The sequence below is a fragment of the Lacerta agilis genome, chromosome 3 (genome assembly GCF_009819535.1).
Source record: "Lacerta agilis isolate rLacAgi1 chromosome 3, rLacAgi1.pri, whole genome shotgun sequence".
NCBI classification, from domain to species: Eukaryota; Metazoa; Chordata; class Lepidosauria; order Squamata; family Lacertidae; genus Lacerta; species Lacerta agilis.
Genome location: NC_046314.1, coordinates 63,786,584 through 63,806,367, shown reverse-complemented (window position 1 = coordinate 63,806,367; position 19,784 = coordinate 63,786,584). Strand labels below are relative to the sequence as shown.

Below are 19,784 nucleotides of genomic sequence, written 5' to 3'. Positions count from 1 at the left end.
ATAACACCATGTCCCAAAACTCCTATTGACTGCTCCTAAATAGTACTGGAGACAAAATAGTGTCCTGTGGGAACTATTACAAGTGCCAGAGGGTGAGGCACACTCTCTCAATTCTGCTCTCTGAATACTGTGGTCAGTGGTATCAAAAGCCACTGAAAACTATGAGTAAGAGGGTACATTCCCCCATCCAACTCTTGATAAAGGCCATTGTTCAGGGCAACCAAGGCTGATTCAGTCCCAAAGCTGATTCAGTCCCATATTAAAGCGGATATAGATGATCAATGTCATCCAGGAACATTTGCAGCTGCTCCACCACAATAGATGATGCCTTCCAACAGATTACTATCCTCTGACAGCCCTTCCATCAAATGACTGGCCTCTGTAATATAGGGTGCATATCCACTCTAAAGAAAGGCTGGCACAAATATGATCTAGCAGCCATCTCTATAACTGCTTTCACTTTCCCCAGCAGCTGCAATCACAAAAATGACTGCTAGATTACTGTATGTGTAGCCTGTTCCATGTTGCAATTTGTCTATGTCCTCATATACCTGCATATACTTTTGAATGGTGGAATTTAGCAGTTTGAATTAGGTCTTAGTAGTTTAAGCTATTTGGGCAGTGAAGTACAACAATATCCACGAAGAGCATTCAACAGAAAACTATTTGATAGAATGGAAAGAAATAGGTATATAGAAGTGAAACTAATTATTTCACAACACAATCATGTACACATCTATTCAGACATGTCTATTCAGAAGTCCCTTAAGTTTAATGGGGCTAAGTGTGTGTTGGATTACAGCCTTAAAAGCATTATTCATTCTTGGAAATGGAAATATTCATTTCTATATTTTAATGACTTGCTTGACATGGTGATGTGATGCATTTGGAATACTGTGTACGGTTCTGGTCACCTCACCTCAAAAAGGATATAGCAGAGTTGGAAAAGCTTCAGAAAAGGGCAACTAACATAATCAAGGGGATGGAGCAACTCTCCTTTGAGGAAGGCATTTGGGATTTTTTGAGTTTAGAGAAAAGGTGAGTAAGAGGTGAAGTAATAGAAATTTATAAAACTATGCATGGTAGATATGTAGAAAAGGGTAGAGCAAACATTTGCTCCTTTTCTCATAACACATGGGCATCCAATGAAGCTGAATGTTGGAAGATTCAGGGCAGATAAGATAAAATATTTCTTCATGCAGCACACAGTTAAATCATGGAACTTGTTCCCCCAGGAGGCAGAGATGGCCACCAACCTGGATGGCAGCTTTAAAAGAGGATTAGATAAATTCATGGAGGATAAAGGCTATCAACAATACAAGCCATGATGGACATGTTCCACCTTCACTGTCAAAGTGGGTATGCTTCTGAATACCAGCTGCTGGGAACTGCAAGTGGGCAGAGCACAGCTGCACTCAGGTACTGTTACACTCAAGTGCTGCAGGCTATCCACAGGCATCTGGCTGGCCACTATGAGGTCAGGATGCTGGACTAGATGAGCCATTGGCAAGACCCAGCAGGGTCATCTTATGTTCTGTTTACCCAGTATTTCCCTGAACTTTAGTACCAGTCTCTGGTGCCCTTAGTTACTGAGTTGTTTATCCTGATAAGTATTGATATTTATTGTGTATTGCAGGATTGAAAAGCAGTAAAGGTATCTATTTAATAAATAAATAAAATGATCAAAGTACACTTCTGAGTTACAGCCAGAGGCATAGAAAACTGCATTAATTGCTCTGGACCAGGATAATATTATTGCCTACAAAGTTCTACCTGTTTGTGGACCATCCACAATGCATCTTTATTTTTCTTTTGCAGGAGACAGTTATCCTAATAATCTCTGTATTAGTATTTCCTATTCCCTAGTGTGCAGCAGAAAAACCTGTGTCTCCAGAATCTTTGTAATATAAATTTCCCAGAAAAGTTCCTTTGACAATTTAAGCAGTAAATTTGTGCAACAGAAGTGACTTAATAAATCCCATCGAACTTAATAAAATGAACTTCAGAATAAACATAAACAGGATTGTGCTCTTAAAGACCACACATTATTCTGCTGTTCAGTGGAATTTGTGCTAGTAGTTCCAACCCAGAAATTACAATAAAAATAGTGGCTAACAGTCTGTTAAGTCTCATATCCGGCATCTGAAAATGTCTTTATGCAGTGACTTAAAAGGAAAGCGGGGGGGGGGGGAGAATCTTTCTGCTCATTTAATGCCTTTTTATGAAACAAGGGAATTTCTTCTCGACTTCAGCTGGCAATTATTTGATGTGTTGAAAACACTGAATTCTCAGCATCTAAAATTTTATCTGAACTAGTCTGGTGAAAATGCTTCTTCACTTGATGACTATAGCCATTGAAAAATCATTTGCAAGGACCTTTATCATAAGTTTTGAAAGTAGCTGAAAAGGGTTCAACAGGGTAGGCAGGTGAAAAAGGAAAGCATGCCTGTTCTTTTGCATGACAAACTACACCTGTTGAAATTTCCTCTACTATGCAAGAAGCCCTGCCCTCTTTTGCATCTAGCCACCCTGTTCCTTAACCTTTTAACTTTTGTCTTGTTTTCTCTGCTGCTGTTCTTATTTTATTTGATATTTTTGTTGTTATTTTATATTTACTCTGTAAAGTTTCATTCATCGGCTTAGGCTCCTGCACCACATCAGCCCCTCCTGGCCATGCAATGGTAACATTTCATTTGGATTTTGGCAACGTACTTGTGAATAGAATCCCCTTTAAGGGATGTTTCAAAACTGCACTGTCTGTGAACTGACAGTATTCAGTTCTTCATTCTTTTGAATATTGCCTGATAATAGATATGGTACCTAATCCAAAAAGAGACAGGAAAAACTGTTAACATTTTTTTTTTTAAGTCCAATTCTACCTAACTTTCCACTGGAGTATGCGTTCTTACTATATGTGTTGGCACTGCAAAAACTAATGAAACATTTTCTCTGCAAGGACAAGGGATTATTATTTTTTCATTTAAATCTTAATAATAAAGGGACCATCAATAAAGAAAGCAGGGGTTTAATTTTGCTACCCCTTGCATGTGGCGTTCACCAAACTTCGGATTGGCGTAGAAGAGGTTAAAAGGGAAAAACCAGTAAGAACCTTGAGGGGGCGGAGTTATGTGGGCTATATAAACCCCTCCCGGGGAAGGAAAGGGGTTCTTTAGTTCTTAGTTCTTTGGTCGTTGGGTCTTTGGTTCTTTAGTCTTTAGGCTTGTTGTTGGTCTTTAGCTAGGGGGCTTGTTGTGGGTATTGAGTGCCTGGTAGAAGGGTGGCAAGGGAAGGAGTAGGAACAGGGGTGGGAGAAATCGTTGGGCACTGTTGTTAACAAGAACACAACCAAGAAAGTACTGTTTATTCAGAAACCACATGCGTATGTACTAAACTTCAAATAAAACAGCTTTGTTCCAATATTCTCCTTGACTGAACTGAGTGAAGTAAATACCAGACAAACTGGTTGGTGGCAGCGGTTAAGTAATAAAGTGGTGAGTGCAGGTATCAACGGACCGTTAAACGTCTGGGGGACCTGTGCAGGTTGAGCGAACTTGTGAATAGAATCCCCTTTAAGGGATGTTTCAAAACTGCACTGTCTGTGAACTGACAGTATTCAGTTCTTCATTCTTTTGAATATTGCCTGATAATAGATATGGTACCTAATCCAAAAAGAGACAGGAAAAACTGTTAACATTTTTTTTTTTAAAGTCCAATTCTACCTAACTTTCCACTGGAGTATGCGTTCTTACTATATGTGTTGGCACTGCAAAAACTAATGAAACATTTTCTCTGCAAGGACAAGGGATTATTATTTTTTCATTTAAATCTTAATAATAAAGGGACCATCAATAAAGAAAGCAGGGGTTTAATTTTGCTACCCCTTGCATTACTCAGGAATGAATATGTCCAAGCTGTCTCCATTCCAGCTTACCATTTCAAGTTCCATGGTGAATTGAGGAATAGCTATGAAATATCAAATGGTAAAGCTAAAGCAGTTTTAACTGTGATTTAATAAAAGGTCAGGGGAATATTTCTAACAGCAACATAAACACCAACAACAGCACTTGATTGACAACAATATTTTCCCATCCTGTTTCTCTGGCTGCTGCGATAATGGCAGCCACCAGAAACCAGGTTCCTGGCTCAATTCTAAAGGAAATATTTGTGTGCTGCAAAGAACCACCCTCAGCCTCTAAGAATGGACTAGCAATCCTTAGCCTATTTTAAAAAGAAAAACAGGCTATTTTGACTATTGGTTCATTTTTACTGTTGCTGCTTTTTCCAAATTCACAGATAAAAGAAATATTGATCCCCAAACGGTCGCTTCTCTCTCAGCACTTTTCACACAGTTATTTGTTTGAAAGTATTTGCCAAAATTGCAGGAAAATCTCAGAACCTGCCAGATGTTAGCTTAACTAGAAGCAAGTCCTAAACTTAAGTGGCTAACTTGGTTCAGAAGAGCCAAAATGTATGCTGCCCTGAGTTCTATATTGGGGAAAGGATGGGATATAAATGCAATAAACAAATAAATACCATTCTGGAGAAACTACTAAGCCCATCTCTCTCACTGTAATACTCTTGAAATATGATTCAGCAAATACACACATAGCATGAAATCAGTTAGGTGGCATTTGTTGCTGGTACTGATCTGCATCCCGACTCCAGGCTTCATTGTGTAAATGTATAGATAAAATACTGTTAGTATTCCAGTTTTATTCTTGTTCTTCTCTGCAACTGGCATTTGGTATGAATGGCATGGTAGCAGGTCGGGCTGATACTAATAATATTGCATAGCATGACAGTTACAACAATAAATAACATAAATAAACAAACAAAGAACATGTGGACTGACCTGTCCAACAGCAGGTTAGGGGCAAACAATAGCTTTCCTGGATGCTCCATGGACCGCCACACTAAGCCAATCATCAGTATCTCAAGCCAGGCACATTCCAGGAGATGGACCTGATCATGGAGTGATAAATCCACAAACCCTAAAGAAGAAAATGAATACCAATATGTGGCAACGTGAAAACAGAAGCTGGTGTGATACAGTGGTGGGGTCTGGGTGTAAGAGACCTAACCCTGCTTGGCACAGAGTTCCCTAGAAAATACTACTACTATCCCTTACCTTAACCTGTTTCACAGAATTGTTGTGATTGAAAAACCAGGTAGCCTTAGGCATGCTGCCCTTACAACCTCAAATGAAGGGTGGAACACAAACATAACAATAAAACATTTTTTAAAATGCAAGTAGACATATTGGAGAAGAGAAGAGAAGAGAAGAGAAGAGAAGAGAAGAGAAGAGAAGAGAAGACTCCCTGGAGAAGACCCTGATGTTGGGAAAGATGGAGGGCACAAGGAGAAGGGGACAACAGAGGATGAGATGGTTGGACAGTGTTATCGAAGTGACTAGCATGAGTTTGGCCAAACTGCGGGAGGCAGTGGAGGATAGGGGTGCCTGGTGTGCTCTGGTCCATGGGGTCATGAAGAGTCGGACACGACTGAATGACTGAACAACAAGACATATTGGAATAATTTTTTTTTGGGGGGGAGAGAATATGAGAGCTCCCTGGACAAGTTCAGATCAGCAGGACTGAATCATAGCTAACTTTTTAAATAATAATATTTTTTCTTTTCCCCTTGTGTTTGCTATTGGAATATTAATACAGTTGTTTAAAATGCATAATAGCAATTTGACAAGTTGTAGATTTTCTGTGGTCTTGAAAACTAAGAATATAAAAACCACTACTTATGTGGTGAAAAATCGTTGGCTTTCCGTCTTAAGCTATGCATTTGGCATCTTCATGCACTATAAATCACACACTGCTAACCTTCCATACCAAGGCCCCATGCATGTATCGTGGCATGATTATGCTATCTGGTACTCCTAATCTTCCCTCAATTTAAGCAAGGGTGTTGACACTTGGAGCATAGATAGTCCATCAACAGATGATAAAAGAAAATATTATATGAAATCCTTGACTATTTTAATTCTAAGTCCTTTCACATTTCTGCAATGAATTTACACTCCTTTTGCAATGTAGAACCTTTTGGCTACAGTTTTACAAAAACGTGTATTTCCAGTCTGTTTTGCCCCCTGGCCCATAGCCAGGGTGAGTACATTGATTGCTTCACCTGGAATTCTTGTGCATACCACCCAGGATAAATACAAACAAACAAAGGCACCTCAGACTTTTTATTTTATGAGATTACTCTTCCCATCAGAATGAATTTAATTTAGATAATGGGTGAAAAGCTGGCTAATCCTCCAACCACCCCTCCCTCCACACAAAAATATAGATCCAACTCTGAACATTTGCCCCCCTGACTGCAGCCTTGGTCAGTCCTACCACCTTTGGGTGCTAAAGAGTAACTGAGACTGTTGGTGGAATGCCTACTGCCTGCCAAGTCATTTCTGGCATCCTGAATTTTAGTGGCCGAGACCACAGCTTGACAATATACTCTGGAGATTGCTCACAGGAAAGGATGTGGAGAACTCTGTCTTTGAATTCTTAAAAGGAATTATGTATGCTGTTTGAGTTACTTTTGTCTGGTGAAGCTGTGTAATTAGTCTATTTTAGGAACTATATTATCTCAGTAACAATAACTAGCATGGGATTTGTATTGAGAAGTCAGATTATTTTACTTCTTGGTCCCTGGTCAGAGGTTGAATTGTTTTGAAAAGTGGTGTCTTTTGCTTAAAAGAATAATCCTACCAAGGTTTTTAGGATTTGGATCATAGAGGAATAATATTTACATCAAAAGCAGCAATTAACGACTAAGGTTTTGTGTCAGGGGGTATACTCTTGACTAGCATAATAACAGCTATTTTGTTTGTTAAATGATTTGATAATTAGATATAAACTTAGGCTGTGTCTGAATTAGAAGATAACCAAGTCAACCAAGTATTTGCTACACCTGTTTAATGTGGATTTGTACAATTAAGGAGAGCTTTTTTTTCTTATCTGACTGCTTATTGGGAAATTTGCAATTGATTGCCTAAGCCCAAAATTCTGCAACTGATTGCTTTGATTTAGGAACTGTGTGTTCTGATTAGAGCTGGGAACTGTGTGTTCTCTTGCACCTGGGAACTGTGTGTTCTTCTGGTGGAACTTCTGTATTGCACAGTTGGTTGCTTGGAGCTTGAAACTATGCAATCTATTGTTTTAACTTATATATCAATGTTGATATGTTCTTTTTGCTCTTTTATTGTTTGAGATACATTTGTTTTATTTATTTATTTCACAAGATTTATGTTGCAGTTACACTTCAAAGCAGTTTACAAAAAGAAAACAAAAGAAATTATCAGTAAAAACAGAAAAAACCTTGAAGAAATAAATATATTTGTTAAAGTATTTGCTGGCATCCCAATTAAGCACTGAAAGTAAAATTTAACCTATGGAAGATCATGTCAAAGAATGTGACAACAGGAGCAGCAGTAATAATATTAAACCAGTGCATTTAAAAGAAAAAGCAGAAGGTAACAACTTAATTGAATGCCTAGGAGAACTTTGCCTCTCCTTGAACTTTGAAATAAAATAATATAATCAGTGAAGTTATTTTGCAGTGATTTTAGAAATTAAATAATAATTTTAACCATAAATTACCAAAATAGAAAAAAATTGAAATTAATGGAGCAATCTTACTAGCAGAAGGCTGGATGAAGGGCTATATGATATGGAGTGCATTCCACTTCCATCAGCAAAGAAAGAAACCTGTTGTCAGAGCAAAATTAATGTACAGTGGTACCTCAGGTTACGTACCCGATCCGTTCCAAGGTGCCGTTCGCACCCCAAAAAGTACGTAACCCAAGCGTCCATTTTGTGCATGCGCAAAGCACGGTATCGCGCTTCTGCGCATGCGCAAACAGCGCAAAATGCTTCTGTGCATGTGCAGACCGTGCGGACATGCGCAGAAGCATCCGCGTGGCAAAATTCACTTCCAGGTTTGCGGGATTCGTAACCCCAAAAAACGCAACCTGAAGCAGACGTAACCTGAGGTACCACTGTAGTTGGAGGTTCCCTAATACGCTGGGAAGCAGGGGGGGGGGGAACCCAGGTGTGTTTGTTTTGCTGGTGTGAGTTATGTGGTGTACTGACAAAGAGAATGCATGAGTCCTCTGCTTCATTTTTAGATTGTTTATCAAAAACCTTGAAACAGCAAATGGAAACTTCTGTTGTGTACTCTGGTGGTCTTAGAATTCTCAAAATAGGAAATAAGACTTTTTCAGATTCAAATCAAAGAAATAATTACAAAAGTAAAAATGTTGCACTAAAATAAGGGTGGGAAACCACAAGCCTGGGGACCAAATACAACCTCCATGCACCCTCCCTTAGGACTCTGCTAACCCCATGCCCCCTAGGCCACCACCTGCTCTGCCCCCTCTAGTGATTTGACCCAACGGAATGTGTCCTGTGATAATGCCTCCTGCTTGCCAGGATGGAGGATAGGCAGAAGTGTGTGTCTGGCCACACCCACTTTGCAACACCCACCACACCTTGAGAAGACTGCCCAGCAGGGAATATGGACCTCACACTGAAAAAGATTCCACACCCTCATCTAAGAAAAGTCAGAGCCAAATATTTAGGCAGAATTAGATTCATTTAGGAAAAAGTCAGAGCAAATCAATACTGATGAGAAACTCCTAACATTCTTACTTTTGTAAAACAACCATTCTCTCTCTCTCTCTCTCTCTAAAAAAAAAAAAAGACCAATAAATTATTGGAAAAGGAAGGGAATTCCTTCCACTTTCAAATTAAGGTATAATAAATTAATTTGTATTTTATTTTATTTAAAAACTGTATCAATCTTATTCCCCAAACATGACAGAATCTGAGAACTTTAAGGCTATCCTAGTTAATAGAAATAGATGTAACTAAATGCAGGAACAGATCATTTAGTGTGGCTGCACCTACTCTTTAGAACTCCCTGCCCATTAGTATTAGCCAACATTACTGTATTTCTATTCCACTGCTCGCACCCCATTCCTTTCTTGCAGTTACAGCATCTTAAGAATGGTTGAGCCTATGGTCAGGTTAGTGCCACCCCCATATTAGTGATGCTGTGGAACTTCTGGCCTAGCTGTTCTTGCTTTTGATTGTAATGCAGAGGCACTGAGAAGTGCCTGGCAGAGTGGCTCTTGACATAAAGGCATCATTACAAAGAAGGAAGGCGCTGACATCAAGAAAGCATTTGACACAGTGGAGTGGAGTGGAGTGTTGTCTTTTAAACTTTTTAGTGTTTAAATATAAACTGCCGTTTTCTTTGAATGCATTAAAGCCACTGTAGAACACTACAAATTAAGTTAAAGATTTACAGACAGGAATCAGACAAGTGTGTTTTACACTGACGTTATCTGCTTTATCATTTGCTATAAGGATAGAAGAGCTCATAATAATGTTTAGGGGAATGCAGGAGCATGCAACCTCTGTCCCTGTGCCCCCCCCCCCCAGCACAAGGTAGTCTTTAAATCCAGTAGAGTAGCTAGATGTTTTTAACTACTAATTTGGTGATCTCTTTCTGAACAACTATATTAGATTTTTGGCTAAAATCAAAGCAGGTCGTCTTCTGAAATGATCCAAATTGAAAATGCCTAAATACAGCTTTGCAAACATGAAGCTAAATATAATACTATCCAGAGTTCTGTTCCTGCTTCCACACTAGTACAGAGTTTGAAATCATGGCAAAAGATGCTTCCTAATTTTATGTGGGAACTCAGAGGGTAGGATAAGTTACTCTGCAGAAACTTTAACAAAATAACTTAACTGTGAGTCTGCCAGGAGCGAATTTGCTTTATTCATTGAGCAAATTGATAAAGCTCTACCTCTACACTTTTTATAGCTCCAGAAGTAAAGGGCCAGAGATTTGCATTTTTTAAATGAAAGCTGAAAATTCAGAAAAGGGACCTAGAGTATCCTTAGGGCATAAAGGCCATGAATATGCAGCCTCTGCAACAAACTATACTTTGCATCTCAGCACAGCATTGCAGTCTCTGAAAAAGGATCACTGGCACTGACAGCTCAGTCAAGCAAGCAACTTTTTCTTTAAAATTGTGTTTATTTCATATTGAAATGCCAAGCTTTGGCACTCCAGAATCATGGCTACATTTCAAGCTTCAGTCTAGTCTAACAGGAACATAATCAAGACCACATTTATATAGGGAAAATACCAGATTATATAACAACTGCCTTTTCCCCTGTTGTTTATTCACTTTAGTCCAAATGGTTCATAAGCAACTTCATAAATGACGCAGAAATCTTCAGTGTCAAAATGCAAGTGCTGCTATTGTGCATTATAGCCAATGTCTACCTGTGTATTGCTTCGTAAGACTTTCTTTTCACAAAATATGCTTTGCCTCTACTACTGATTTTGGCCATGATACAAAGGCCCAAAAGCTCTCCATGTCACCTTTATCGACTTTAAGCAAGCCTTTGACCAAACTCCCAGGAACCAGCTATGGAAAAAACTGGCAGCGACATCTATCAACCGCCGTCTTGATTATCAACTTGCATACAAATACCTTCTTGAGAATTAGGTTAGATAACAATGGGCTAGTTTCCAATCCGGTTGCCATCACTAGGAGGGGGGGGGGTAAGACAGGGCTGTTTACTTGCCCCTGTCCTGTTCAATTTCTATATTAACTCGCTAGTGGCTCTTATGGCCAATGCTGCTTTCCATCTGCCAAAATTAGCAGGTCGAGCTTTGAATGCTCTCCTGTATGCGGACGATGCCGCCCTTTTAGCTAGTTCCCCCATTGGGCTGAGGAGGATGCTTCGAGCACTCCACGAATACGAGATCCAACATGAGCTCCAACTTAATTATGACAATACCAAAATAATGGTCTTTGCTGCTCAACCGAAACTCCATTTGTGGTCGATTAATGGTATTCCTTTAGAACAGGTTAGTTGCTTCAAATACCTGGGCCAGGTAGTACAATCAAATGGGTCCTTCTTGGCACACAGAGAATATATAGCCACAAATGCATCTAAAGCAGCATCCCTATATGCCAAGAAGCAGGCACAAAAAGTGGAAGTTGCCCTGAGACTCTTCCAAATGATAGTTCTCCGACTACTACTGGTGGGCATTGTCTTGGGTTCACGCAGGGACTTTGTAAAATTGGAATCTATCCAATCGCAATTCCTCAGGGCCATCCTCAGGATCCTCCCTTCCGTTGTGGGGGCGGTCATGAGATTAGAGACCAGCTGTCAAGTCTTTAGGTATGTGGCACTGAAAGTGAAATTATGGCTATGGCTTAAGCTATGCTTCAGACCGGTGGGTTTGGCCCCCCTGATACTGAGGGATAATTTCAAATCATCATGGGGAGGGGAGGTGTTAGAGGAAGTGCAGAAGTGCGGACTGTCCTCCCTTTATATAGAGTCCATGACATATAGCCATGCTAAAGGGGTGATTGCTCAGAGATTGGGGGATATCGCCAGACATGAGGGCATAGCCCGTGTGAAACCTGGGATGTTTCTGGGTGAGCAAGTGTATCGGGCGGCACCAGCTCATTACATTGCGGATCTCCACTATGTGGAATACCACAGACTTCTCACTGCGGCCAGGTTGAACGTTCTTGACTCGGCGGTTTTGAGGGGAAGATTTAGAGGAGTTGCATATGGTCAGAGAATGTGCCATTGTGCTTTAGGAGAGGTAGAATCAACAGAACACATTCTACTGAGTTGTCCCTTTTATAATGATTTAAGGCAATATCTCATAGCCCCATATCTATCCCAGTTTAGTTTTTGATCAAGAGAAAGGCAGGTTGCATATCTGCTGGATAAGCCCACTGGGAAAACAGCCTTATCTTTGGCTAAATTCCTCTTCCTGGTGCTCAAGTGTCAGAAGCGTAAAATCGAATGCCTTGATGTGGCTTATCTGTATAAGGTTTACTAGTGCTGTCCTATTTTATTTGTGCATTCTTTTGATTTTTTTTAGTTGTATAATTTTGTATTGAGAAATGTTTCTTCTGCCTATCAGTCGAATAAAGGATATGTATGTATCTATTAATATTGCATATTGCTCCTTGTAAATCAATGGAGTTGCATCCATTGCTCTACCCACTTTTTACCTCTCAACCTGCCACCACTGGAATGTAGTCTCCAAATGATTTTCCATGGGGGAATGAAAAACTGGCTAGGCCCCAACCCTCTCATGGAGACTTAGAGAAACCTTAAAAAAAAACAGCAGTAAAGGATGGGATAAGGAGGCAAAAGGGTTTCTTGGCTAAACCTTCCTCCATCTGAGCAACATCACTTTAGTTTTTGCATGCATGAAGTTTAAGCCAGCTGTTGGTTGTTTAAGAGATAAAAGTGCTGTTGACAGTTTTACTATGTGTATGTTATTTAGTGAATAGCACAAGCAGGGAAAATGAGAAATATAGCTTGATGTTATCTGCATATTGAAAGCTTTTCATCCCCATGGTATTTTATTCTCCCTTTATAGGAAGAAAAAGAGCGTACAGCTTTATGACTTGCTGTTTTATCATGAAAGAAAAGTAAATACTCTTTGGGTCATATGTGGCACCTGCCTAAGGAGGAAGGGAAAGTTTATTTCTTTACCAGAAATCCAGGGAAGCAGAAGAATGAGTGGGTGGAGGGAACCTTTTGTCTATGAGCAAAAGTTATTGACAAGTGGCTGCCCCACAGTAAGTTACCATATGGCAAATCACAGCTTGTGTTCATCTGCTGCCTACACTACAAGTGCTTTCATCTGTCAAATGTGGAAAAGAAGAAAAACATGGGTGTTAACTCAGATGGGCTATATGTTGCAAAGTTAGTATCAAATCGGAAACAGAAGTATAAGAATAGAATGCACCTCTGTGCTATCAACCTTATGCATATGAACTTGATTAATCCCCATTGGCCTGTATCAGGCAGCCCTTTCCAGCTTGCTAAACCATCATTCAAAATATTGATGAAGGTCCTGGTTGTGATTCTCCCTACTGGAGGAGTCAGTGGAGATGGAGGGGAAGCAGCATGTATGCTCACAGCTTATTAGCAGCTTGCTTGTGGACATCCAGTGAAGCTAAATGATGGAAAATTTAGAAAAGATAAAATAAAAGTACTTCTTCATTGAGCACACAGTCAAACTGTGGAACTTGCCCCGTCTCCCAGAGGGCGTGATGGCCACCAATTTGAATGGCTTTAAAAGAGGATATTTGAATTATGGTGCTGGAGGAGACTCTTGAGAGTCCCATGGACTGCAAGAAGATCAAACCTATCCATTCTCAAAGAAATCAGCCCTGAGTGCTCACTAGAAGGACAGATCCTGAAGTTGAGGCTCCAGTACTTTGGCCACCTCATGAGAAGAGAAGACTCCCTAGAAAAGACCCTGATGTTGGGAAAGATGGAGGGCACACGGAGAAGGGGACGACAGAGGATGAGATGGTTGGACGGTGTTCTCGAAGCTACTAACATGAGTTTGGCCAAACTGCGAGAGGCAGTGAAGGATAGGCGTGCCTGGTGTGCTCTGGTCCATGGGGTCACGAAGAGTCGGACACGACTGAACGACTGAACAACAACAACAACAAAAGAGGATAAGTCATTATGCCCAAATTTGGAAGCAGCAATGCTTCTGACTTCCAGCTGCTAGAAACCACAAGAGGGGAAAGTGCTCTTGTTCTCACGTTCTGGCATCTAGTTGGCCACTGGGAGAATAGGATGCTGGATAGATGGGCCATTGGTCAGATCCAGCAGGCCATTCTTATGTTGCTAAACTACCGGTAACTTCATTAAGCTTGACAGTCATGGAATAATAGGAGTAGTCATGGAATAAGAGAAGTCTTCTTGTGGATCAGGAGTTGGTTAAGTAGCAGGAAGCAGAGAGTAGGAATAAGTGGAAAGTTCTCCAAATGATGTAGAAAGTGGAGTCTCACAAAGATTGGTATTGGAGCCTGTGGTTTTTAACTTGTTCATGAACCTTGTAGAGTTAGGAGTGAGCAGTGAGGTGGCCAAGTTTGCTGAAATGTTCAGGGTCATTAAAATAAAGAGTGATTACGAAGAGTTCCAAAGACCTTTTTCCACTTTGAGTGAATAGGCTGAAGTATGAGGTTGGTGCCCTAAAACATAAAGCACAACATAAGCAAGATGGAAAAATGTATGGCTAGAATCCTGCCAAAATCACTTAATTTCATTTTTTTTTAATTTCGTTAATTTCAATAGTGGAGATGTAAGCATGTATTAAAATCTCCCACTAAAACCAATGGGGCTTAAAAAGTGCTTAACTTGGGCTGGATTGTGCTTTGCATTGCATTGCACAGATCTGCAGAGATTTGTTCAATATTTCCAACCAGATCTTGATTAAAGATGGCAAAACTTCCCTTGACAAACAGGATCAACTGTATGCATTTTTCAGAAATAAAATGAAACAAAACAAAAAAGGCAGTTCCTCTTTCTGTAAAAATAGACCAGACATTAAATACTATAAATTGCCTTTTGAGGCATAGTCCTTATCTTGTATAGTAAATGGATGTAAAGGACTATATTCCCCTTTAGCCAATTGCTTCAAAATGGTCCTTTCTGCATAGATGTTGCATCCCACCTAAAACTGAACCATAATTTGTAAATTTACTCCTTTAAGCCCAATTAGCTTGTAGCATGCATTAGGAGAGATGTGATCAGAGAAACTAGCATCTGGTGTAAATTATTTTAAAAGGTTGTTTTATATTTGCTGTTATGGGCTTTACTATATACAAGTCAGAAAAAACCTTTTAAAGGGAAATTGCAGTTAATATTTACAATTATAATTATAGAGATGGCCATAAAAATGTCAACATTGCATTATGCCTTTTACTTTAAAGGACATGTCTAATGTTTTATCTAAACTGGTCAAACTTGTGCCTTCAGCTAGCACTTGCAATATTCCATCTGTAGGGGATACATGATACACACACACATGCTCTGTTTGAGTTATGGAATGACTTAAAATGATTAAATGGTTGGTTATTCAATCAGTTCATTTGAAGTCAAGGAACAAAAGCAACATAACTTTCTACGGGGAAATAAACTGAATAAAAATATTCTATTCTCCAGTTGCTTTGGACAATTTTTAGTTGTACAACTTGATTTATTATTTTTCTTCTTCATACTTGTAGTAAATAACTGCCCCTATTGAGAGATGAAAGACCCATGTCAGATGAAGAGTCAAATTATGTTACACAGTGGGGGCAAAGAGAAACTCCTGAATTACAACCATTTATCCCCATGTGTTAAGGCACATATACCAGTGTTCAGAACCGTAATATGATTAATAATAATAATAATAATACCCTGCCCAAATTGGATGGCTTCCAGCAGAATATAAAAACAGAGTAAAACACCTTTGTTTAAAGCAATGATGGCTAATTTATAATTTCCTGTACACTCAGGATCCACTATTATCCTCCTAGTGGTAAAAACTGACAGGTTTTTGCTGTTGTTGCATACTCCCCAAACCTACAACTGCTATAATGACAAAATAATGCTGGCACCATCTAGCAGAAAAGTAATCACTTATGGACCCCTTGTGCTCAGACAGGTCTTCCTCTAACATGATTTTAATCAGAAAGTTGAATTTATAACTATAAACCAATTATCAGTTGATTAACCGATTACATTTACACAATGACTTTTGGCGAAGCCTAGTGGTTTACAATTTTAAATTATGCCTGTGCACTGGATTTGGCCAAACTGATTTGGGGGAATCTGGGCATGAATGAGGTTGGATTGAGCTAGCCCAAGATAACCCTGGATTGCCACTGGTTGAGTTGAACAGCCCAGAGCAAGCCAGGCCTGGGTTTTTTTTTGGGGGGGGGGGTTATAGGAAGGAGTGGCAGGCAGGTGTGGGAAGAAGCAAAAACCATGAAAAGGCATGTTTGCAGAATCCTCCTGATGCCAGTTGGTTCTATTGGACTTCACTTTGCTTTACCGATTGTGACTCTGCTCTTCTGGACATGACCCTGCCCTTCAGCGGGTTTAACTCTGAGTTTATTTTAGTTGGGTACATTCAATACTTACTTGTTTTGCAACAAAAGTAGGACTTATTTTGAAACAGAGTAAAAATCACACCATACAGTCATGCCATAGTTAAATGACAATAAGAAAGGCTAACTCATACAAGAGACAGAGACTAAGACAGACAGAGAGAGAGGGAGAGGGGGTGTGTGAGAAGGAAACTAATGAAAGCAAATATTGATTTTAAATGTGAGTGGAAAAACTTGAATGCCGAGGGGGAAAGAAACATTGATTACCCACTTCTCTCTTCCACTAACGTTCATCACTGGAGATGATATCATCAAGGAAGACTGCACCTTCCTCTCAAAAACTACTTCTTCCTAGTCTTGCACTTCCCAGAATTTATGGCGATGAGATCGTACTGGCCTATTTATTTTGAATGTTTGTAAGTGATGCCAATAAAGGTTTTGATACTGATACTTCCCAGAATGCTTTGAGAGCATAACAGGATGCTGCCAACCAGCAGAAGTAGACAATAAATGAGTTGTTGGATATTAGTTTTTAGTGAGTGAGCAAAAGGGTTGGAACTGATATCAAGGCAATCATTTTGAGCTACAAATCCAATGTTTATTGTCTAGTATTAAGTAACACAAATGATTATGTCAGTATTGTCTTTCACATTGTTGAAATATACAACTGTGTATCTCCAACAAGTTCCTATTTAGCAAAGCCTTTTCTGATATTTGTCAGAAAATTTATCTGCTTTTAGACAGACTCAAGAACATTGTGATGCTAATTCCATCACATACCAGGATCCAGCATGCACTAGAGGCAATACCAGCCAGCTCCAAGGCTTCCTGGTATATGTATTATGTTTTCTAGTCAGCTTATGTAGGTCCTGTGGCAGCTGTCCCAGTTTACATTTGAGGTAGCATTCAAGTAGCTATACAAGTGCTAGCTCAGAAGGTGCCTCCATCTGAGCCTGGTCACGATCCCAGCAGCAGCCTCACATATCCCAGAGATGATCATAAATGGGAATCAGCTCATACAGGAACCAGCCCGCATATCCAGTGCTTCCAAGCAGATGGAAATGAAACAATGCTCATTTTCACTGTTGATGTGCAAACAATCATGCATTTCCAATAGGTTCCTATCCATTAGGGGTTATTGAGATTTTGTGCTTTACAGTGGACGCTCGGGTTGTGAATGTGATCCGTGCAGGAGGCACGTTCACAAGCCACAGTATTCGCAACCCACAGCGCCACGTCTGCGCATGCGTGGGTCGCAGATCAGCGCTTCCGAGTTCGGTGCGGTGCGCAACCTGAAGCTGCCGTAACCCGAGGTATGACTGTATATTGGAAGAGTGACAGCCCTCAGAGCACATCACCTGATAGGATAGTGTTTTCTGCTTTGTTCCCTGTATTTACTACAACAGAGACATGTATATTCTAAACCTATCGTCACTCTCAGCTTTCTGTATTAATGAGCTTGAACTCCAGATCTCACTCTCCTCTGTTGTCTTTATGGAGTGGGTGTACAGTTTTAACTAAAGAGTTTCTTTGAAGAACACAATGTCTTATCACATAATTAAGTGATACAATTACTAGAAGACAAGGCTATGTGCAGTTCCCTGCCAGAGAAATGTTACAAGACCTATGAAGTGTTTATTTTTGTAGATAGTAATAAAACAATATTTGAGTCTTCCATCCCATTACCATTATCTTATCGAGTGTGTATACCAACCATAAAAAACAGCAGCTACTGAACTCCCTCACTGGCAGGAGACAGCTAAAGAATGGCTGCCTGCTACTTCATGAGAACTGGCTGCGTTGGCTCTCAAGGGAGTACTGTGATATTTTGGAAGCTGAAACAAGACACACAGAGCAAAAAGAGAAGCCTCTTTTCCCAGAACGTTCACCAAATGTCCTGTCAGTAAAGGGAACACATCTGTAAACTTAGCAGTGGCTATATATATATATATATATATATACACACACACACACACACACACACACACAAACCCCAACAACAACGCAATATCAGATAGACCTAAGTCTTCTTTAGATGTTGTAAACCTCTATTCATGGAGAGCCATGGGTTTAGGAATTCAGTCATGGTGCAATTAAGACTGCCCCATGCTTCACACTGCATGCAGGAGTGGGGAAGCCTTGGACCTCTAGATGTTGTTGAACCTCGACTCCCATCAGCCCTAGTGAGTATGGCCAGTGGAGCAGGATGGTGGGAATTGTAGACAAGAGTTCCCCCCACTTAGCATACAGGACTGCTGACAAAATAGCAGTGCTTCCTTTAGAAAATACATAAACAAGGGAAATATGCCCACTTCTTTAAACATCTTCTGCATACTTCTGGGAGCTTGCAGATATGTTGTCCATGACTCCATACTTTATATAAATTGCTGGAGGAACAACTGATGTAAGACCTGTGTGAATTTACTTCATAAAGTGGAGCTGACCTTTGCTGCAGGCAATCGGGGCTCCCTTCCTCAGCAGTTATGCAAGTACTTAATTGTGTGCATTATGTTTAACATTGAGTGAAGTTGGCTAATCAATTGTTGTTCAGTCGTTCAGTCATTTCCGACTCTTCGTGACCCCATGGACCAGAGCATGCCAGGCACACCTATCTTTCACTGCCTCCTGCAGTTTGGCTAATCAATAGAGCTGAGCAAAATATTATCAGGAAATTTCCTGAGATGCTTATTTTCCTCGCTCACTAGAAAATGAAGACTATTTGCAGAAATTTCTCTATCGTTTTTTCATGGTAGGTGGTGCTGGACTGCAAAAACAGTTGCTGCTGCTGCTGCTGCTGCTGCTGCTGCTGCTGCTACAAGTGGCAACCACAACAGCAACAAATTAGGGGGGAAGAAAAAAGGAGACGTATTGTGCAGCTGCCACTACTAATGGTGAACTCCAGCTCCAGAAATGGTTGGGAGAATTCCTCCTCTTCCTAGAGAAATTTGGTGAAGTTAGCCCCTCAATTTTTTATATCCTCACAATTTTGAGAGTCAATTTGCACACAGCTCTAATAATCAACGACATCGTCCCACTCAGTGATGATTTGCCACGAAGGTGATGATTCAAGATACAGCCAGATAGATAAAGGAATGCATATAGGGATGCAGGAGCATCCTATGACTCTGCCTGAAAGGGGTTGTACATTCAGAAAGTTCTGAAAATATTTGCAAACTTTTGATTGACTGCTCACAAACACTTGAATCTGTCCTCTTTCTTACTTTTCTTTGCCTAAATGTCAGAAACTTACATTTGGTGAGAGGAGACGAAGCAGGTGTGGGTGTTTTCAGGTCCCTATGGACTTTCTTAAAGGCAAAAGCTTGTGCAGAAATATTTCCCCACCAGCAATTCTGAGACTTGTCCTACCACCAGTTCCTGATGGGGGGGGTGCACTTCTCCTAGGCCCCTGGGAGCAGCTGCTTTTGCCACCCCTGGCTTCCACCACCACCTGTCCTGAGGTAAATTTTTTGGCTCTGAAGAGGAAGTGAGATGCAGCAGATGTAGCTCATGGGATTGAGGTGGGCGAAGCCTGTAACTGGGCTTGATCCTCCTTGAATATTGACAACACTTAAAGGCTGAAGTGTCGATTAACCCAGATAAGGCTTTCTGGGCATAGCTACTATATTAGAGGGGTAAAAATTATGTTATAGTCTTAAGACTAAACTGGAACATCCTGATAGAAGAAGCCTGACAGTAACTTCTTTTTCTGTTTCTGATGTAATGTGAAAAGTGAGATTCCAGATGGCTTCTGGAGTTCAGATACCAAGCCACAGGAGAGATCTGTTAGTACCTCCCTGCACAATACATCAGAAGATGAAAAAGAAGC

The 19,784-nt window shown here is 40.3% G+C and overlaps 1 protein-coding gene across 8 annotated transcripts in view; it reads right to left on the bottom strand.

Annotated features, from left to right (window-relative positions):
• The window catches only part of ESR1 (estrogen receptor 1), a 199,501-nt gene that overhangs the window by 15,991 nt on the left and 163,726 nt on the right, over positions 1-19,784 (bottom strand). For all 8 annotated transcript variants that reach the window (XM_033144012.1, XM_033144014.1, XM_033144017.1 and 5 more), the window contains one exon: positions 4,853-4,991. In XM_033144012.1, the coding sequence (XP_032999903.1) occupies positions 4,853-4,991 (139 nt within the window). The remainder of the gene's footprint in view (positions 1-4,852; positions 4,992-19,784) is intronic.